Source organism: Miscanthus floridulus, chromosome 17 (genome assembly GCF_019320115.1).
Source record: "Miscanthus floridulus cultivar M001 chromosome 17, ASM1932011v1, whole genome shotgun sequence".
In the NCBI taxonomy this organism is placed as follows: Eukaryota; Viridiplantae; Streptophyta; class Magnoliopsida; order Poales; family Poaceae; genus Miscanthus; species Miscanthus floridulus.
The window spans coordinates 82,535,275-82,556,422 of NC_089596.1; the positions used below are offsets into that span (position 1 = coordinate 82,535,275).

The following is a 21,148-nucleotide window of genomic DNA, read 5'->3' on the forward strand; positions in this document are numbered from 1 at the left end:
GGCGGAGTGGTCACGACCAATGTAGAGGTACGGCGGCCCATCGGACCCTGATTGTGCGTCGCTAGAGGAGCTGTCGGATGGCGAGGTCTGGAGTCACCTCGACTAGGTGCTGTAGCTGAAGCCCAAAGAGAAGGTCAATGGCAAGCCCATACCTCTCAATGCCTCGATGGTGTCCAAACTGGTATGCTCCTCTTTCTTTACTTCGTGTTCTTTCCCCCCTTTGCTCTCCTACTTTTTTATTTCTGATTTTAGAGCGGGCGTCCCCGGTCGGATGATCCTAGTCGGCTCTGATCATGCCAGTCGGAGAAGATCCATGAGCAGGGGTTTAGCACATCCCTAGTCGGAGACATGGGTCAGAGTCGGAAGTAGTGCTTTAGCCACGCCTTCTGGTCGGAGAGGCCATCCGAAGGTGGGCTGGAGACCGAAGCGAGTGCTCCAGTCGAAGAGGTGGGCAGAATCGAAAAGCGAGCGCTATTCTTCCTCAGCCAGGCCTCCTGGTCAGAGATTCGATCGCCCCTTTGGCCTATCATTTAGGTACTTAGGCCGGCCCATGAGTTGTGCGCTTGTCTACTTGGGCCAAACCTTTGTTGGGAGGCCGATCTATGAGAGACCCCGGGTTTATAAACCCAACACCAATACTCCAACAGATCCAGCAAGAAAGGATGTACCGAAAGTCCTAATCCACACTAGAAATAATCTTCAAACACAACAAGCTCATCGGTGTGTGGCATCGGATAGGGTTCACCGTCGTCCGGACGCCATCCGGTGGTGATACGGTCAGGAAGAACGCCCGCCTCCACCATCTCGTTAAGCTCTGTCTCCCCCATGAGTGACAGCACCCATTCGTTGTCACGGCTCGCCCCGATGGTGACCTTCTTTGGGTTACCACCTCTCCTCTTCGGCGCCATCCCTCAGATCTGGATCGAAACTGGCCTTTTTTCGCAAGCTTTTTAGCCCTAGCGGCGGAGCGCGAGGCTAAAGAGGAAGATGAAGTGGCAAAGTCGCAAAGGTGGGAGCGCGGAGTGCAGCGATGCAGTTATAAAGAAATTGTACCCACTTTTTGCATTCAAGTGTTTTTGGGAAACCACACCATATTGATTTGCTCCCTTCCGAATTCCCCAAAGCGGCGTGGTGGGCCGTAATCTGGGCTTTCATGCAACTACGGCCCATATCGCCCATTCTTTGATGCAACTTGGTACTACACACCGAATATTCGCTGACTTCTCCACAATACCATCAAGGCTCAGTACTTTCTATTGTACATCCATTACTCTGGTTTTTTTCTCCATGATTTGAGTAATCGGTACTTCTTGACTTATTCGAGATTTCCACTTGTGGCTCGGGGACTACGTCATCATTATGACTCGGTCTCTCACCACACTAGGGACTTCTTCTGGTTACTATTGTTTCTGACCCTAGCACCATATGACCACGTTACCTACTATCAGGCTCAGGGACTAAGTGGGCATACTTCACCTTGCGGTGAATATGCGCTTTTCATTTTAGGGCTTAGCCTAGGGACTAGTTGCCTACTCAGCTGGTCTTCTGCCTTTCTTCTACTTTCTAGACCCTGGCATCACATGACTACGTCACCTACTACCAGGCTCGGGGACTAAGTGGGCACACTTCACCTTGCGGTGAGTGTGTTTTCTTTAATCTAGAAGACTCCGTGCCTCCTGAAGTTGAAGAAGATTATCTCCCTTTCTCATGGTCGGACTCTAAGTGGGCACACTTGGTTCACAACGAGAAAATTTTCAATTTTAAACTTGAGCTCCTTACATCCTTCTGGCAAGCCTTACTTAGGATACTCTGCTCGGCGACGGTCCACAACTGCTCGGTGACTTATTAGAGTGGTCGGACTATGAGTCTGACTGCTTGGCTTTGTTTACACCTGCTTGGACAAGCTCAAGACGGCGTTGTACAGCGGAAACAAGGCGCTCGGGGACTAGCTATGGGGGGTACGACATGGGATACGCTGCTAGGGGCGGTCCAGTCCATAAGACAAAGACCTACGGTGCACGGCACTGCTCGGCGTGTACCGTAAGGCATCAAGGGTGATATCCTAAAGATGCTATGAGATCTGTTAGAATACGTTCGATCCCATGATTCCTGTAATCTGTTATTACTTATCGGTTATCTCCTAGATCTAACCAACTTGTAACCCTGCCCCCTAGACTATATAAGGCGGGCAGGGACCCCCCCTCAAAACACATGCAATTTTATACGATAGATAATACAAACCAACAGACCACGGGAGTAGGGTATTACGTCGTGCTGATGGCCTGAACCTGTCTAACTCTTGTGTCTTTGTTGCCTTCTTGTTCTTAATTATGCGTACCGGTGCCGATCAATCTACTTTCGTGGGATACCCCTCAAAGGACTGCCGATGATATTCTGTCGACAGGAAGGTGGGGAGGTGACTGAGAGAGGGTACCTGCGGCGGCGGTAGTGGCCTCCTGGGGTCACCTCCCGCTCGTTCCCCTTAGCAGGCGGGAGCATTTTGTTTTCTGTGGGTGCGGAGACGAAGAGGTACGCGCGGGGGAGGGGAAAAAGCCGATTCAGGTGAATACGGAGCCGGATCGTGGGTGGGCTCGCGCAAGACTGGTGGGATATTTTTGTGGCATTGGCGCTTGATTTCGTTCCCTAGTACCAAAGCCGTCCAAACAATAGGTATTTGCTGGTACCAATGCCAAATCCAGATTCCAGGGCTAAATATCAACATCCAATCGCAACCTAAGATATTTCGATTTGCTAGTATGAAAAGGAAATTGAACAAATACACCAAAAACTTATTATTTGTTGTAGGGCTCCAAAATTAATAATGGTAAGTAAGTTTCTTTGTGAGGAAATTACTAATCTCCTACAACTAAAAAGAACAAAGTATGGATATTTTTTTGTGCTACATTTGTTTTGGTTCGTCTGTCTATCCACGCCTGCGATCCCACGATATCTCCCGCATGCATAATTCTCCTTAATTGAATATAGTCTATCATGTGATAGAGGAATCATGGCAAAATAGGAAGTAGAAAATTATTGTGCTATCCATATACCAATTACATATTTGCATGCACCAGCATACATGGCAACGAGCAAAAGGAAATAGAATTAACATAAAAGGAAAGAGAATTAAGACAAAAGAAACCTCTTTACATTTCTGAGAACCTTGCCAAATCTGCCTATATTTAATTACTTACCATCTTTGTATTTGCAAAAAGGATAACTTTTTTTCTTTTCGTTTGGTTTCACGCTCATGTGTTCCATCGCCCTCGTTTGTTGTTTTAGGTAGCGTGCCCGTGCGTTGCTATGGGACAACTAAATCTTTTATACTAATCTCCTACAACTAAAAAGAACAAAGTGTGGACATTTTTTGTGCGACATTTGTTTTGATTCGTCCGTCTGCCCACGCCTGCGATCCCACGACATCTCCCGCATACATAATTCTCTTTGATTAAATATTGCATGTCATGTGATAGAGGAATCATGATAAAATAGGAAGTAAAAAATTATTATACTATCCATATACACATTACATGTTTGCATGCACCAGCATACATGTCAATGAGCAAAAGGAAAGAGAATTAACATAGAAGGAAAGAGAATTAAGACAAAAGGAATCTATTTGCATTTCTGAGAACCTTACCAAATCTGCCTATATTTAATTACTTTCCCTCTTTGTATTTACAAAAAAGACAGTTTTTTCTCCTTTCATTTGGTTTCACGCTCACATGTTCCATCGCCCTCGCTTGCTGTTTTAGGTAGTGTGCCCGTGTGTTGCTACGGAACAACTAAATCTTTTGTACTAATCTTCTACAACTAAAAAGAACAAAGTGTGGATATTTTTTGTGCGATATTTGTTTTGATTCGTCCGTCTGCCAACGCCTGCGATCCCACGACATCTCCCGTATGCATAATTCTTCTTGATTGAATATTGCATGTCATGTGATAGAGGAATCACAGCAAAATAGGAAATAAAAAATTATTGTGCTATCCATATACATATTGCATGTTTACATGCACCGGCATACATGGCAACGAGCAAAAGAAAAGAGAATTAACACAGAAGGAAAGAGAATTAAGACAAAAGGAACATCTTTGCATTTCTGAGAACCTTGCCAAATCTGCCTACATTTAATTACTTTCTCTCTTTGCATTTGCAAAAGGGATAACTTTTTTCTCATTTTATTTGGTTTCACGCTTACGTGTTCCATCGTCCTCGCTTATTGTTTCAGGTAGCGTGCCCGTGTGTTGCTACGGGATAACTAACAATTTATACTAAAAACATAAGGATCGCACGATAAGATAACAATACTGTTAAATTAAATACCAACGTTAAAGTGATATTTAATCCAAAAAAAACAAAGTTTATAAATTTAACATAGTCACGGAGTGCGCGGCGTCGTAGGCGCAAAATATACAAAGAAATGAATATCGGAGATTTCTTTCTACCAATATAAAATATTATCTTAGCCGCATCACGGAAAGGTCTATAAAGTAGAGTTTGTGAGCCTGCGACGCCGCGCACTCCGTGACTGTGTTAAATTCATAAACTTTGCCTTTTGAATTAAATGTCACTTTAACATGGTATTTAATTTTTACAGTATCGTTGTCTTATTGTGCGATCCGTATATTTTTAATATAAATTGTTATTTATCTCGTAGCAACGCACGGGCACTAACTAGTGACAACTAAAAATACATGATGTTTTAGCCGTAGAAACTAATCCGGTTGCCATCATTTACTAACCCGGAATCCTCTCTCAGGCTTCTTAGGGCCTTTTTGGCACGGCTTATGTCGGCTTCAGCTTTATCTATTTTGTGTAAATCTAGACATGGTAGCGTGAAGCCGTTTTATAAGTCTGGATTAAAATAAACTAGAAGTCAGAAAAAAACCAGTTTTTTTCTTTTCTTCACCGGCTTTGACTTCACCGATAAAGCTATTTTGTGTAAAGGGTTTAGAAATCCTCCAGCCTGTTGCCTTCTACCTGTTCCTCTCGATTCCGTAGCTGCTCTCGCCCCCAGAAATAAAGCAGCTCCTCCGGGGGGCGGCGAACCACTTCCCATCGCCAAAACCCTAGCCCCGATCCGGTCGAGGATCGCTGCTTCCTTGCCATGGAGGGCACCGCTAGCCAGGCGAGCCTCCTGCTCCAGAAGCAGCTCAAGGGTACGGATCCGAACGGCCTCCTGTTCTCCCTTTCCTTTTTCGCCCCGATTTGCCGCGATCGGCTCCTGATCTCTCGAACGTTCTTTGTTGCTTGTCACAGATCTTGCGAAGAACCCCGTGGATGGGTTCTCGGCGGGGCTTGTAGACGATAGCAGCGTCTTCGAGTGGCAGGTCACCATCATCGGCCCGCCTGACACCCTATAGTAAGTTCGAATTTTGCCTGCCTTATAATCACTGCACTATTGTTCTTGGGATATAGATTGCATGCTTGATGGGTGCGCATAGTCAGTTCAGGTTCAGATTGTTTGATTTGCATGGTGCATACTGTAGGAATTCCGTGCTGTGATGTCGATCTGCAACCCATATATTGATGAATTGTGGTGTCATGGAGCCGATTCTGCATTTTGATGCCAATTCTATATAATTTGTGTGTCTGCCTGCAGTCCCGATTGCGTGGTCTCTATTTGTACATCAGAATTCTGTGTTGTGATGTTGATCCACAGCCCTTATTGATGAACTATGGTGTAACCAAGCGGATTCTGTGTCTTGATGCTGATCTGTATCACTTGCGCGTGGTCACACCGCTTCTGAGTTTGGTCTGTGTCTTGTACGTTTGTATCGATCTGTTGTACTACTTAGCTGTATGTTGAAGGTAGATTCAAATACCCCACCCACTTGCAGTTGTAGTTTGTTTTCTTGCAAATGTCCTACCCACCTGCATTAATAGTTTATTTCCTTGCAAATGTCCAACCAACTTGCAGTAAATTTTTGTGATCTTATCCAATATAACAGCACCTTGAAAATCTCACTTCATTTTTCCTGGTTTTTCATGAAATTAAGAGGGTCAACATTTTACTTTTGCAGTGATGGAGGCTACTTCAATGCAATAATGACCTTCCCCCAGAACTATCCCAACAGCCCGCCATCAGTAAGATTTACTTCTGAGATGTGGCATCCGAATGGTAAGCTTCGCAATCTAACTGATATTCATGTCTAATATTTGATCATGTCAAAGTTCTGACAATTTTTATATTGAATTCTCAGTTTATCCTGATGGACGTGTTTGCATTTCAATTCTTCATCCACCTGGCGAAGATCCCAATGGTTATGAGCTTGCAAGCGAACGATGGACACCAGTGCACACGGTGGGCCTTCTTGTTTAGGGCACGTAAATGTTTGTTTGTTTTTTTATTTAAGGGAGACTAGGTCTCTGCTTTTAAGAAAGCAACAATTGTTTGTTTGTTTACAGAGACCCCGAGGGGGGCAGCTAATACTATTTACGTTTAACTCTTAGGGCCTGTTTGGATCCCATGAACTGAAACCAATATCTAGACAGTGCTTCCCATTTTATTATTAAATCACTTTCCAATTCCTCTCAATCCTGGGAACCAAACAGGGCCTTATACAATTATTCGTGCATACTGTGGTATGTCTGTGTGTGGGTTTGTTTCTGTGTGAGTGTATGTCACTGTTTGACTCTGCACGTGCGCGTCTCTTTCTCTCACACACACACAGTAGCTAAAATACTATATGACTGAATTTTTTGTTGATGTATACCCTAGCCCATACCTTTTGTTTACATCAGTAGAAATTAGTCAATGTGCATGTTGCCTTCGCTAATTTATTGTGCTTTCATAAATGCAGGTTGAAAGTATAGTTCTGAGCATCATTTCAATGCTCTCTAGTCCGAACGACGAGTCTCCAGCGAATATTGAAGCTGCTGTAAGTGCACATGGCATTACTCTCTCTCTCTCTCTCTCTCTCTCTCTCTCTCTCTCACACACACAACGTTAAAAGTGGTCACTTATCGGCTTTGCAATTGCATTAGTCAGTTTTGCTGATGGATAAATAGTTAAATACAGTATTGGGTCCTTTGAAATACATTACTTGAGTAATTATTTGCTTATTCACCCGTTAAATATTTATTGTGATCATTTTCTCTTTGATTAGCACATAGCGCTTCTGCTATCGTCAAGGTAGTTGACTTTATGTACTTCTGAAGTTTTCTAATCATTTAGTCTAAGCCACACCATATCTGAACTTTCTGGCATTGGGTAAAACACTGAAATGTATGTTGTTATCAGATACCATTGGTTTCTGAAGTTGTACATGAATTTGTCTTGCAGAAGGATTGGAGAGAAAAGCGGGATGAGTTCAAGAAAAAGGTAAGGCAATGTGTCCGCAGATCTCAGGAAATGCTCTGAAGGAGGAACATATGGGGAGTTGAACGAGTGCTGCAACTGGTGTGCTGCAATTCACAACCAATTACCTCGTGCCAGCATTCTTTTGCTCTTCCCCTGTATATTTTCAGCTCAGTGTCATTCCTATGGTGGTGTTGGGTCTCTTTAGACAAACTCGGGACTGTTGCTTATCCTAAAAATTCGATTGTACTGTGTGGCATGAAATGATCGATATCGAAGAATATTTTGAACATGCTGCCACCTAATCATAATTTTCATGGTGAACATCATAAGATGTGATGGCTGCCAAATGTGTCTCAGCTCATTTCCTCGCTGGGTATCAGACTCCCTCTGCGTACCTGAGCAACTCAGAATTTTAATATTCCCTCTGCGTACCTGAGCAACTCAGAATTTTAATATTTGTATACTCCCTCGTTGGATATTATTCAGATTCGTTTGCAACATATTTCGACATGTTATGTCCAAAACTCTAGATACATACTCCCTCGTCCTGTAATACAGTATATTTTAGCATTCAAAATTTATTCTCAAATATAATGTATTTTAGAGGATAAAAACTAGTTTAGCATTAAATATTTTTTATTTATTAACTAATCTCCATTAATCAAGTTGATGATAGCGTCTGATTAGGAAATAAAACAAGGGTATATGCTTCTTTTATTTTCTCTCTTAATTTGTCTTAAAGTTTCTAGAATGCACTATATTACAGGACAGATGGAGTAATAAATTCTATGAAAAAAGAGTCAAATCGACTTATAATTTGGAACGGAGGGAGTAGGTAAGTTCAGGATGTGCTCTATCCACTGTGCTGGGCTAATAAGTCGGATCTCATCCCATGAATCAAAACCACGGATCCTCCACTGGCTAGGACTAGTATTAGGAACGGTATGTGTATTCTCTAAACTTTAGAGCTCTAAAAACTTTATAGCACTTTAGCTTAGTTTTAAGATCTAAAACTCTAATGTGAGATGAGTTTATAGTACTTTAGCTCAGTTTCGAGATCTAAAGCTCTAATGTGAGACGGACTAAAGCTTAGAGCTAACTTTAGACCTTCTGTTTGGATGACACCGCATTAAAAGGAACATATTCCAATAGTATCTTGTGTTATCAGAGCATCGACCTCAAATTATATAGCTAACCAATAGTTATTCTTCTAGGAAATCCATGCCTCCTCTAGCTCCCCGAGTAGAATAGAACATTAAAAGAAGAGTAGAGTTATAGCTCCCCAAGTAGAACATTACATGAAGAGTAGAGTAATAGGCTTATAGCTAGGAGTAATGGATCCAAGATACAGAACGTTCAGAAACGTCCCATTCTGAACATGAGATGAGATTCAAAACATCGAGCTCTTTGTCAGCTCCGTTGGCATCTTGACTGCCCATGAGATGAGATTCAAAACATCGAGCTCTCTGTCTTCTCCGTTGACATCTTGACTGCCATCTCGGACGAATCCACTTTCCTCTTTGCCTCTGTGGCTTTGCCACCGCTCTCTCCTTGGCCTCCACCTAATCCATGATGGCAACCACCGTCTAGGTGACCTTGCCCACAACAAATAGGTCTTGAGATAGGGTTCTGAATTTGGATTGGAGGACGTGTGGGGTGCTTATTTATATGGAGAGCACGGACAGAGCAGGTAGAGACGATCGGCAAGGAGAGTCACGGGTGCCCTGATTTAGAACTTTGGAGTGCGCAGACGAGGGAGGATGGACAGGAGAGAGCGTGTCTGAGCAGAGGAGGGGAGCAAGTGGGCGGAGACGAGAAGGGACCAAGCAGGATAGGGCCGCCTGACCCGCCTCCGCACCGCCGCTAGGGCCATGCATGAAAGGATGAGGGCAGGCAAAAAAATGGCAATAGGGCGACATTGACGATGCGTGCGGTGCTCAAATGAGCATGGTGGGATCGAAGACATACGCGAGCGGGACAGTGGTTGATTAAAAGAGGAGGTGGACGGTTGGCCCGAAAGGATGGGCCAGACCAAAAAATATGGAAGAAATTTTAGCTCTTTAATATTAGGTATAGATATAGATTCGCACAGTGGAAAAATTAAAATTGTTATGATAGCGTTATAATAATAATGCAAAATAAATGGGAAATAAGATGTCTTGCAAATGGTGTAAGATTCGACAAATTTAGCTAAAGAAAACAATTTCACAGGTATGTTTGTTTCTTGTCTTGCTTCATCTACATTGCTTCTGCTGTCTTTGTTGTCTTTGTTGTGTATGGCTAGTACTAGGAGTTGTGCTCCTATACTGAGACTAACTTGATCCTTACTTCATAGTAATTGCAGATGTCCCGATGACCACAATTGTTGTAGAAATATTAGTTCATCTCAGGTTATGCATCAAATGCAACCAAAGCTATTCGTTTCAGTGTCGACGATTCATGAATGATGTGATGTAACAGTGGCTATTAGCCTATTACTGATAGAGTGTATTATCTAGGGTCTTAAAAAGAGGAGTATGTTCTATTATTAAGTACCGCTATTTAGGACAGAAGCTGCAATTATAATTGCAAAAGTTTATCTATTTTTTATTGTGTTCAACTAGTGTTGTTGATGGTCACACACACACACAAAAAAAACTAGTGTTGTTGATGCTTGAATTCTGGTCTACATATGAGGTACACTTCTCACAAAATCTATCGTGATTTGCAATATTTATGTAGATTCCATGTTCTCTATTTTTTTTTCCTAATTTTTCTTTGAACTTTGGTGACCTTACTTTATATGAAAATGAGCTGAGATATGATTAGTTCCAGCAACATGGATCCATCCACGGGGCCGATGGTTCCGTTCCAACGACAACGTGGATTAGGGGGGAAAACACGGAGGTTTTGATTAGCCAGCAAAATGCCTGCACCTGGACTAATTTGCACTTGGTGCCAAATGAGTCTAAGATATGGTTGTAACATTCACTTTCCATGCATCTGCCTGTGGGTTCAAACACTACAAGAGTTGAAGCTGAAGAAGAAAAAAGAATAGTCGAATACTCCACCCATTCTAGTATAGAAGATGTAACCACTTTTTTTTATTTGGTCCTATAATTTAGACGTCTTCTCTTGGTTGAATTAACGTGCATGTAAGTAATTGGACACCATTCCTCGGGCTCAACATGCATGCAAGCAAGTGGACAGTTAATTAAGTGTGAGAGCAAGAGAAGTCTTGTACCAAGAACGCAGCCTCAATGCAGAAGGGCATTGCTTTGGATGCATTAGCACTAAAAATTAGCTAGCTAGCCAAGAGCCTTTCTAAAATCTACTCTCTAAATCATCATTTAGAAAGTCATTTGAGTAAGAATCATTTTCTATATCTCTGTATTCTCCAACAGTTTCTCTATCTTGTGCGCAGTCTAGAGAGCCATCCTCGCTCTCTATCTTCGGCTAGCAAGAAATCCGAAATAGAAGATATCAATTTTTGGATATCCAATTAAGAGACTGTTGGAGGGTATTTTTTCATTGAAATCTCTACTCCTGTAAATTAGGAAAGATATAAATAGTCTCTTAAAGATGCCCTAATAGTCACTCATTTTTAGAAGGGGATTGTTTGAATCCACTGCTAGCTAATAGGTGGAACAATTCTCACCGCCGATCTGCCCAAAGCTTGAGATCATGCGTTCACGCCATGTCACCGATCCGCGCCTTCCTTCTGTTGACCAATCGCGGGCCGCCGTGCTCCTCTTTAACTTCCCGCCCTCGCGAGTTTCCTTCTTTTGATCCGTGCGTGATGGCACCGAAGGCGGAGAAGAAGCTGGCCGAGAAGAAGCCCACGGCGGAGAAGGCACCCAAGGCGGCGGAGAAAAGCCCAAGGCCGAGAAGTGGCTACAGTCGTCCAAGGATGGCGGCGTGGGTGGCGACAAGAAGGGCAAGAAGAAGGTGAAGAGCATGGAGACCTACAAGATCTACATCTTCAAGGTGCTGAAGCAGGTGCACCTAGACATCGGCATCTCCTCCAAGGCCATGTCGATCATGATCTCCATCATCAACGACATCTTCGAGAAGCTTGCACAGGAGGCGGCGTGCCTCGCCAGGTACAACAAGAAGGCCACCTGTAAGAGCAAACTACCGGAAGAAAGAAATACGGAAGGAAGAACTGGAAGAACAGGCAGGAACGGCGCGATGGCCGGGTTTACTCAGAAACAAAGTATAGTTTTGTGTTTTCCATCCTGTCCTCTCCTCTCTCGTTACTGCTACTTAATACATTTACTAAGCTTGCCACATTGGGCCAACAATCCTTGTATTGGGCCGACATAGTCTCTTGGGCCGATCAGCCCGAGCAACCTCCTCTTCAGCTTTTGGCGCGTCATCCTCAGCAGTCACCGGCACAGGAAGTGGCAGGCTGCTAACATTCCCCCATCTTCAGAACCGGCATGTCCCCATGCTGGTGCTCGCGGAAACTGTTGGTGCAGTTGCTCGAGCTGCTCCCAAGTAGACAGCTCCGGAGGTGAATGGGACCACTGTATAAGACCTTGTGCCACAGGGCGAGGCCCGGATGTCCAGCGCCGTTGCAGCACCCGAAGCAGAAACTGAAACGGCAGCAAGTCAGAGGGTAGTGATGGTGATACCTGCTGATGGCCTGGAGACGAACGCAGCTACGAGACGTGGAAGACCAGATGGACAGCAGCGCCCGGTGGAAGTAGCAGCTTGTATGCAACCGGACCAATCTTTTGAACGACTTGAAAGGGTCCAAAGAACTTGAAGGATAACTTGTTGTTGGAGCAGTGGAACAGTGATGATTGGATATAGGGCTGAAGTTTTAAGAACACCATGTCGCCCACAGAGAACTGACGCTCAGAACGGCCTTTATCAGCTTGCCATTTCATGCGAGTCTGAGCACGGAGCAAGTGCTGCTTGACAACAGCATGCATGAGCTCGCGATCAGCCATCAACTTGTGAAGATCAGGTACTGGAGCTACCTCATCCAAGTTCACCGACAACAGTCGTGGAGGAAAACCATATAAGACCTCAAAGGGGGAACGGCCCAGCGCGGAATGAGTAGAGATATTATACTAGAATTCAGCGAGTGGTAACCATCGACTCCACTGAGCTGGGCAAGTATGCACAAAGCAGCGAAGAAACGTTTCGACACACTGGTTGACACGTTTGGTCTGGCCATCCGTCTGAGGATGGTATGCTGAGCTGAACTGAAGCTCGGAACCGGCTGCCTTGAACAGACATTTCTAGAAATTGCTTGTAAAGATGCGGTCACGGTCTAAGACAATGGCTCGAGGAAGACCATGAAGGCGATATACTTGGTCCATGAAGATCTTGGCCACAAAAGCTGCTATAAAGGGATGCCGCAGGGAAATAAAGTGTGCAAACTTGGAGAATTTGTCCACCACGACTAAGATGGCATTGTAGGAACCAGACTGTGGCAACCCCTCGATGAAATCCATCGTGATCACTTCCTAGGAGGCAGACGGCACAGGAAGAGGCTGCAATAGACTTGGGTAGCATGATCTGTCCGGCTTAGCTTGCAAACACACAGCACAGGATTGGACATAAGCCCAAATGTCTGATTTCATACCAGGCCAGAAGAACAAAGATTTAATTTTACTGTAGGTCGCTAGAGCTCCTGAGTAGCCACCCAAAGGACTGCTATGCAGTGCAGTCATGATTTTAAGCTGCATGGCCTTATTGGAGCCGAGCCATAGACGGTTCTTGTATCTGATGACACCTTGGATCAAAGAGAATGGAGCGTGGCTATCTGGACTGGCAGCCAGTTGAGATAACAAAGCCATAGCAGCTTGATCAGAGTTGTATCCCTGAACCACTTCATCGAGCCAAGTGTTGGAGACTAAAGATATAGCATAGCTCTGGGTCATGGGCACTCGGCGGGATAGAGCATCTGCCACGCTATTCTCTGAGCCTTTCTTATACAGGATCTTGTACTGTAACCCGAGCAGCTTGGAGAAGACCTTCTGTTGCCAAGTAGTATGGAGCCGCTGTTCATTTAGATGGACCAAGCTGCGATGATCAGTGTGAATGAAGAATTCGCCCTAGAGCAAGTAGTGACGCCACTGTTGGACAACCAGCAAGATAGTGAGATATTCCTTCTCATAGACAGACAACCCTTGATTCTAGGGACTTAAAGCCTTGCTGATGAATGCTATGGGATGCCCATTCTGCTGTAAAACGGCTCCAATCCCTATACCCGAAGCATCTGTTTCAATGTGGAAGGGTAAAGAGAAATCCGGCAATGCCAGGACAGGGGCCGAACAGAGAGCCTGTTTTAGGACCGAAAAGGTAGAGTCATGGGCTAAAGTCCACATGAACAACTGATCTTTCTTTAGGAGATCGGTTAGAGGCTTAGCAAGAATGCTAAAATGACGCACAAACTTGTGGTAATAGCCGGCAAGGCCCAGAAAACCACGGAGCTCCCGAACTAAAGATGGAATGGGCCATTCAAGGATGGCTTGTACCTTTGCTTGGTTGGTTTAAAGACCTTGGCTGCTGATGATATGACCCAAGTAGGAGATGGACTCCCGGGCGAAGGTGCATTTGGATAGCTTGAGCTTCCACTGATCAGCGCGTAACCACTGAAACACTTGGCGTAGATGATCAACATGAGCTTCAAAAGTGGGGTTGTAGACGAGGATATCATCGAAGAAAACCAACACAAAGCGGCACAATCCTAGAGCCAAAGTACCATTCATTGCGCCTTGAAATGTGCCTGGCGCACCGGTAAGACCGAATGCCATCACTCTGAACTCGTACTGACCCAGGTGAGTCTGGAAAGCGGTCTTGAACTCTTCATCGGGCTGCAAAAGTATCTGGTGGAAACCCGCTCGAAGATCCAATGTTGAGAACCACTTAGCTTGGGCGAGCTCATCCATCAACTGGTCAAACACTGGCATAGGAAACTTGGACTTTCTGGTCAGTGCATTGAGATGTCTGAAATCAACACAAAAGCGGTATGAGCCATCTTTCTTTTTGACAAGCAGTACCGGAGATGAGAAAGAACTAGAGCTAGGCTGAATGAGGCCTTGTGACAACATCTCCTGAACGTGTGCTTCGATTTCATCTTTCAATTTGGGCAGATACCGATAAGGCCGGATGAAAACAGGTTGAGCACCAGACAACAGAGGGATCTCATGGTTACAAGCACGGGAAGGAGGCAGAGATGTTGGTGGCTGGAACAAGTCAGAGAACTCTTCAATTAACTGACTGATTGGAGCTGGAACCGTGATGGCATCCTGATTGGAAGATAGCACAGGCTCTGTAGGTTCAAGTTGCAACAGTAGCTGATCTGGTTCATCAGGAAGGATACCTTGTAACACCTAGGTCTGACCATTGTATGGAATTGCCAACCACTTCAAGGCCCAGTGAACTTGCATTGGGCTGTAGGATTCTAGCCAATCCATGCCCAGAATGGCATCGAAGTTACCCAAGGGTAGAACCCAGAAATCAGTTCTAAAGGAGCAGGATCCCACTGTCCACTGAACTTGGCGAAGCAGCAAGGAGCTCTGTAAGACACCACCACCAGCCACTTGCACACAGCTAGCAACAGATACTAAATCGAGGTGATGTAACTGAATGGCTATAGTGTCACTAATAAATGAAGATGAACTCCCTGAATCCACCAGAATATGAACTAGAATACCTGACATGGATCCCAACAGCCTGATAGTATGAGCAGTAGGAACCCTAGACACAGCTGACTTGGAGATGGCTAGAAACACTTGCTCAATTGGTTGATCATCAGAGGTGTCTGCAGCTGGCACCACCTCAAGATCCAGGGATTCCCACATAGCTTCAACCGCATGCAATACCTCTGGTGCACACCGGTGATCCTTACTCCACTTGGCGTTGCACTTGTAACATAAGCCCAGGGCTCGACGGTATGCTTTAACAGCAGCCGAGCACCAGATGCCGAAGATGTTGCTGTGGGCTCGGCAGCTGCAGGCTTCGCCACAGGCTTCTCGACGCGAGGCGGAGGTGGTGGTAGTGGCAATGCTGTCCATTGTGGAGGTTTCTGGGACCACTCAACCGGTGCCGATGAACAGAACGAGGACTGGGCACCCGATTGGCCGGCCACCTCCTCCTGCACAAGAGCCATGCAAATAGCAGCATCGAGTGTTTGGGGCCTAGAAACCAGAATCATAGCTTTGAGGTCAGGCCTAAGGCCATCGATAAATCTCATGGTATAAAACAGGGGATTAGTAGAAGCAGAATAGGACTTGAGGCGATCGATTAAGATGGAGAAACACTCGACATAATCTGACACCGTAGAAGTTTGTTTGATGTGGAACAATTGGCGAATTAAGGCTTCTTTCTGGTTGCGATCAAAACGATCGTGCAAGGCTTGACAGAAGGAGGTCCAATTGACAGTAGCTGGAGTGTTTTCGATGGATTCGTACCAACCTACAGCGGCACCTTCCACATACATGGTGGCGACGCTAACCCAAAGGGAGGGATCTACGGCGTACATGGTGAAGTATCGTTCACAGCGAGAGCGCCAGAGGCGTGGGTTTTCGCCATCGAACTTAGAAAATGGAAGCTTAGGGAGGCGTCCAGTTGGGTGTTGCAGGTCATTGGGATCATGAGGAGTTGGGTGGCGAGGAGTCGAAAATGGTGGACGAGGAGGTATGTAGAGTGGAGGTGGACGAGGTGGATGTGGAGAAGGATGCGGATACGGAGGAACATGCGGAGAAGGAAACGGTGGGGCAGGTGGCCGGTGTGGAAGCTGTGGTGTCGAGCGCGGATGAAGGGAAGGAGGAGGAGGAGGAGGAGGAGGATCTAATTGCTTACCCATGACCAGGACGTGAGTCCAGACCGCCCCGGTCCCGAACCCACCATCCCGGTGAGACGTTGCGTCGCCATGCCCACTGGGCGCAGAAGAAGAAGAGGCGGCGACGGTAGGCCATTGAGGCAAAACGTCGAACACCTTAGAGTCGCGACCCTGGAAGAGCTTCTGCATCTCGAGTCGCAGGTCGTCGACGAGCACCTCCATCTCGGGGCGCCAAGTACCGAGGTCCGCGGCGGCCACCTCGAGGGCGGAGACGCGGTCGTCGCGCTCGTCGTGGAGGGAATCGAGGTGGACGGCCTCCAAATCGGCGACGCGGCGGCCGATGGTGTACGCCGTGTCGGCGCCAGCGAGCTCAAGGGAGTCGAGGCGTTTGTCGACGGCGGCGTCACGGGCGGAGCGGTTAAGTTCGAGATCGGCGAAGCGCCGCTCCCACTGCTCGTTGTGCTCGTCGAAACGACGCCTGAACTCCTCCTTCGACCTCTGGATCCCCTCCAGGACCAACTTGAGATTCGGCTCCATGGCTCCCCGGGAGCGTTGCAAACGGGTGAAGTGGGTATGAGGGGGATCGGAGGCTAGGACTCGTACCGAAATCTGATACCAAATTATAAGAGCAAACTACTGGAAGAAAGAAATACGGAATGAAGAACTGGAAGAACAGGCAGGAACGGCGCGATGGCCGGGTTTACTCAGAAACAAAGTATAGTTTTGTTTTTTCCATCCTGTCCTCTCCTCTCTCGTTACTGCTACTTAATACATTTACTAAGCTTACCACATTGGGCCAACAATCCTTGTATTGGGCCGGCGCAGTCTCTTGGGCCGATCAGCCCGAGCAGCCTCCTCTTCAGCTTCTGGAGCGTCATCCTCAGCAGTCACCAGCACAGGAAGTGGCAGGCTGCTAACACCACCATCACGTCGCGCGAGATCCAGACCTCGGTCTGCCTCCGTCCTCCCCGGCGAGCTCGCCAAGCACGCTGTCTCCAGGGCACCAAGGTCGTCACCAAGTTCACCTCCGCCTAGTAGAATGGTAGATGATTCCTGTTTGACCTTGTTCTTAACGGCTCTTCCCTTTGTCAGGTGTAGAGAATCATTTTGTAATTTGTGACGTAGGATTTACGAACAATGAAATGAATTAATGAATGCTAGTGCAACGTTTGGTATTTGGTATCCAAATGTCTTGTCATAATTTTCCAATTGATAATACTCTGCAATAGTCGTTCTCAGTCTGAACTTTGTTTGGCATGAGCAACGGAAATGAAATGCGAATTTGTGATTGTGGTTATAATGGTATCGTTAAAAAAAAGATAAGTTTTTATCAGTTTTGGTTATCGTCTTCTTGTTCTGTGGGGGTGCCTTGTGGATTGGCGAACTCCGGCAGGCTGCCAGGGAGGTCGGAGCCGTAGACGTGCCCCATTTTGGTGCGCTTCGTCTCGAGGTACTTCTGGTTCTCCTCGGTGATGGGAGAGATCCCCGGCACCCTCCCCACCACGGCGAGTCCGTAGCCCTTGAGCCCGATGAACTTGGCCGGGTTGTTGGTCATCAGCCGCATCGTGCGCACGCCGATGTCACGGAGTATCTGAAACGTACATTTTTTGATCCAAAAACACATCAATCTCCCCTTAACTTAAAGAAGAAATGAGGCAAGAATTGCGTGGATTCTGGCTACCCGGGCGCCGATGCCGTACTCGCGGGCGTCCACGGCGAGGCCGAGCTCGACTTTCGCCTCGACGGTGTCGTGGCCCTGGTCCTGGAGATTGTAGGCGCGGAGCTTCCGGCCCAGGACAATGCCGCGGCCCTCGTGGCCGCGGAGGTACACGAGCACGCCACGGCCGGCCCTCTCGATCAGCTGCATTACCAGCTCCAGCTGGTTGCCGCAGTCGCAGCGGGCTGACCCGAGGATGTCCCCCGTCAGGCACTCTGAGTGCACTCTCACCAGGACATCTTCACCGGAATCACACGAGACCAACTGGAAATCAAGGCAAAACGTGCATGTTCTGTTCAACATCAATGGAGAAAAGTGACTGCAGTACCTTCACAACAGCAATGTGCTCAGTTCCATCGAGCTTGGATTGGTAGCAGTAAGCTCGGAAGAGGCCCCACTTCGTCGGCAGGCGAGACACAGCAATCAGCTCCACCAGCTTCTCCCGCTTTCTTCTATACCTGAATCAAACCAAAAAACATTTTGTTGAAACCTTCATATCGTAAAATATATTTGCAACTTGGAAATATCCCAGCACCAAACCAATACATTTCAGTTTTCAGGTATATTATTAATGTTTGATCTTGAAGAGTTATGCAAGCAGTATAGTATAATCAAAAGATAAAACAACAGAAGCTTTTAAGTTCACAAAGGCTTCACCTTAAGATATACTAACCGGATGAGATCAGCAATCGAAATGATCGGTATGTCATGCTCCATAGCCATCTGCTGCAGAACTGTTATGCCTGACAGTGAACCATCCCTGGGGTCCATGACAGTGGAGAGAATGGATACAGGACGGAAACCTGACAATGCAACAAGATCAACTGACGCTTCTGTGTGGCCAGCTCTTTTCAGCACACCCCCATTTCGGTACTTGAGGGGGAATATATGGCCTGGTCTCCTCAGATCACTGGGCTTGGAATCAGGAGAGGCTAGAGTAAGGATGGTCTTTGCCCAATCTGCAGCTGAGACACCGGTAGATATGCCAACCCGGGCATCCTGAAGAGATTGAAGATATCTTTTCAAGTTTGGTAGTACATCTAAGAATTTGCAAAGGCTATGAGATGATATATCTTTACCACTGTCACCGTGGAAGCAGCAGCTGTGATATCTTCGATTTCTGTAATTGGGGACATCATAGGAATCATCAGTCTTGTTAGGGCCTCTTCTGTCATGCCTACTGAGATAATCCCAGAACCGTTCCTGATCATGAATGCAATTGACTAAGGGTTCACTAGAGTGGCCGCCATCACAAGATCACCTTCGTTATCGCCGTTTTCATCATCTACAGCAATAACAAACTGGAGAAGAATGAATAGTTAACTTTGTAGCTAAATTCAACTGTACTATGGAAACAATGCTAATGTAGGTATCACATTCTGCATTCAAGGTCCTGTCCTGAGTTTTGAAGCAAAGGACTTGCTCCATGTAGATGTAAGTGTTGCATTGTTTTCACTTGAGTCTTATAATTTTTAAATAAAAGTAAATAGATTTGAGCAATAGAAAGGTGCACGCACATTAGTACATTGTGGTATTTATATAACCAAAATACTGGGAAGGAAATCCATCTAGTTAAGCTGCTGAATTCAGTGAATCGTGCTTGATTGTGAGCTACTACTATATTTGTAAGAATTCATGTATTACACATTATATGGAATATGATCTTCAAGTAGGACAATCCAATCTAGCCTGATCATGCATGTTCCATGCACATGAATGGAACAAACTGCAGGGATGAAAAGTACAGGCTGAAGTTATGATGAATATGACAAAGAGTACTAGCTCCGTGCCCAAGTTTAAACCTAAACTATGACGAATTGATGATACAAAATATAGTAAAGATACAAATTATAGTGATGAAAAACGTTAAGGTGTGAAATATACTTAACGTAGTCATTCACCTACCTTTCCTTCACGCAAAGCATTTATAGCCTGGTCGATTGAGGCGAATCCATCGGTAGGTTTGTCTGGATCACCCTCTGCATCACTGACAAAGAAATCTCTTGTATCCTGAGTGATTTCAGCACCAACAGTTCTAAAAGAAGCACCAGACGCATCGAGTCCTTGGAAAACAGGTCCATTACTGTTTTTGTTAAAAGGCTTATTAAAGTGCCCTGGACCATTAAGTTCATCGCCAATCGCATAACATCTAAACTTTAAGCATCCCTTTCTGATGACTGCAAATCCTATACTGTTAAGACCACCAGGGCCTTGCTGCAACCTGAAAGATTGGAAAATAACGGGCAGGTTACAGAGAAGGTATGAACTCTTCGAAGGCCTTCCACAGACAAAAGAGTTGGGAGAATCAATACCTTGTGTTTGCAAAAGCGTGAGATGGCAAGTGGGAGCTCAGAAGAACACGGTCCATTTGGTGATCCCAGGCTCCCAGTTTATCAATTTCGGGACCTCAGAGCCGAAAGCATTTAGTTTATATACCTCTCACCTGCAGTGTCACAACACCTCCCAGCCGATCATTTGGAGTTATCTGCTCATGCAGATAACGGAAGGAAAATCCAACAGAGTGGAGGAAAACTGACCACATATCTCTGAGCTGCAAGATAGAAGCAGCCGTATCGACACATCGCACACTTCAGGTGATGCCAAGGCCAAGATATCGCTTCGAATGCCTTCTGTTGTGGGTCAAATGAAATATAAGTTGGACAAGACAATGACAAGTTAAAGGTATTTTTGTAGATAGCTTCTTTTGGATAGCTTCACAAGATAATGGAGCTTCTTTCAGGTCAATTTCATCAAAAGTGGTTAGAAGATTTGCGACTTCTCTCTCTCTCTCTTTTTCAGTCAGGAACACGTTGCAAAAATAATATCAGTTTCATCAGTTACAGCAGACTATCTGAAGTGACGATGACCATTTCTTTTGAAGAAACTAAATGCTTAAGCACCATTTGAGGCTGGGAGTTTCCTGAATTTGGAAGTGTCGGCACTTTGCACTGAAAAGTAGCAGAACGATCCTACCAAAAATCAGGCATCAAGCCAGTTGCCAACCTGAAAATCAATCGCCTTCACCCTTCAGCTCCTTTCCCTAGTTTTTTTCCTGGTCAACAAATAGTTCCACCGCTTGCAGGACTGAACAACCAAACCCGTAGGGGAAGAGGCTGCACCACTTGAGGAACGAAGGCATGGTCGCGCCTGCAAGCAGCAGCGGCCAAGCGGTAGTCCCCAAAAGAATGAAGCAAGGGCGAGGCCATGGGCACTAGGGAAAGGTATGCGCATCCGGTTGAAGCGTGGAACGGTGGCAGCCGCGGCCGGGGTGTGCATGGAGGTCTCGGCAGGCGGCGGCTAGGTTGGCATTTGGGAGGTGAGGTCGCTGCCGTCCGGCCGCGGAAT

General features: G+C 45.9%; 1 protein-coding gene and 2 pseudogenes across 1 annotated transcript; 2 read left to right on the plus strand and 1 right to left on the minus strand.

The window, feature by feature from the left end:
- The first annotated feature begins 4,971 nt into the window (after positions 1-4,971).
- LOC136517118 (ubiquitin-conjugating enzyme E2 7-like) lies at positions 4,972-7,685 on the plus strand. The gene is made up of 6 exons (XM_066510635.1): positions 4,972-5,160; positions 5,261-5,363; positions 6,025-6,122; positions 6,205-6,305; positions 6,805-6,882; positions 7,287-7,685. Exons 1-6 carry the CDS (start codon positions 5,109-5,111, stop codon positions 7,362-7,364), a joined length of 510 nt encoding a protein of 169 aa, XP_066366732.1. The 5' UTR covers positions 4,972-5,108; the 3' UTR covers positions 7,365-7,685.
- A 3,204-nt stretch (positions 7,686-10,889) lies between these two features.
- On the plus strand, positions 10,890-17,124 carry LOC136518476 (histone H2B.11-like; annotated as a pseudogene).
- A 149-nt stretch (positions 17,125-17,273) lies between these two features.
- On the minus strand, positions 17,274-20,256 carry LOC136518475 (probable monofunctional riboflavin biosynthesis protein RIBA 3, chloroplastic; annotated as a pseudogene).
- Positions 20,257-21,148: the final 892 nt, after the last annotated feature.

Coding starts and splice junctions, on each gene's coding strand:
- LOC136517118 (XM_066510635.1), top strand. CDS start 5,109: ATGGAGGGCACCGCTAGCCAGGCGAGCCTCCTGCTCCAGAAGCAGCTC. Junction 6,123..6,204: donor TGAGATGTGGCATCCGAATG/GTAAGCTTCGCA, acceptor TTGAATTCTCAG/TTTATCCTGATGGACGTGTT. Junction 6,883..7,286: donor CAGCGAATATTGAAGCTGCT/GTAAGTGCACAT, acceptor TTTGTCTTGCAG/AAGGATTGGAGAGAAAAGCG.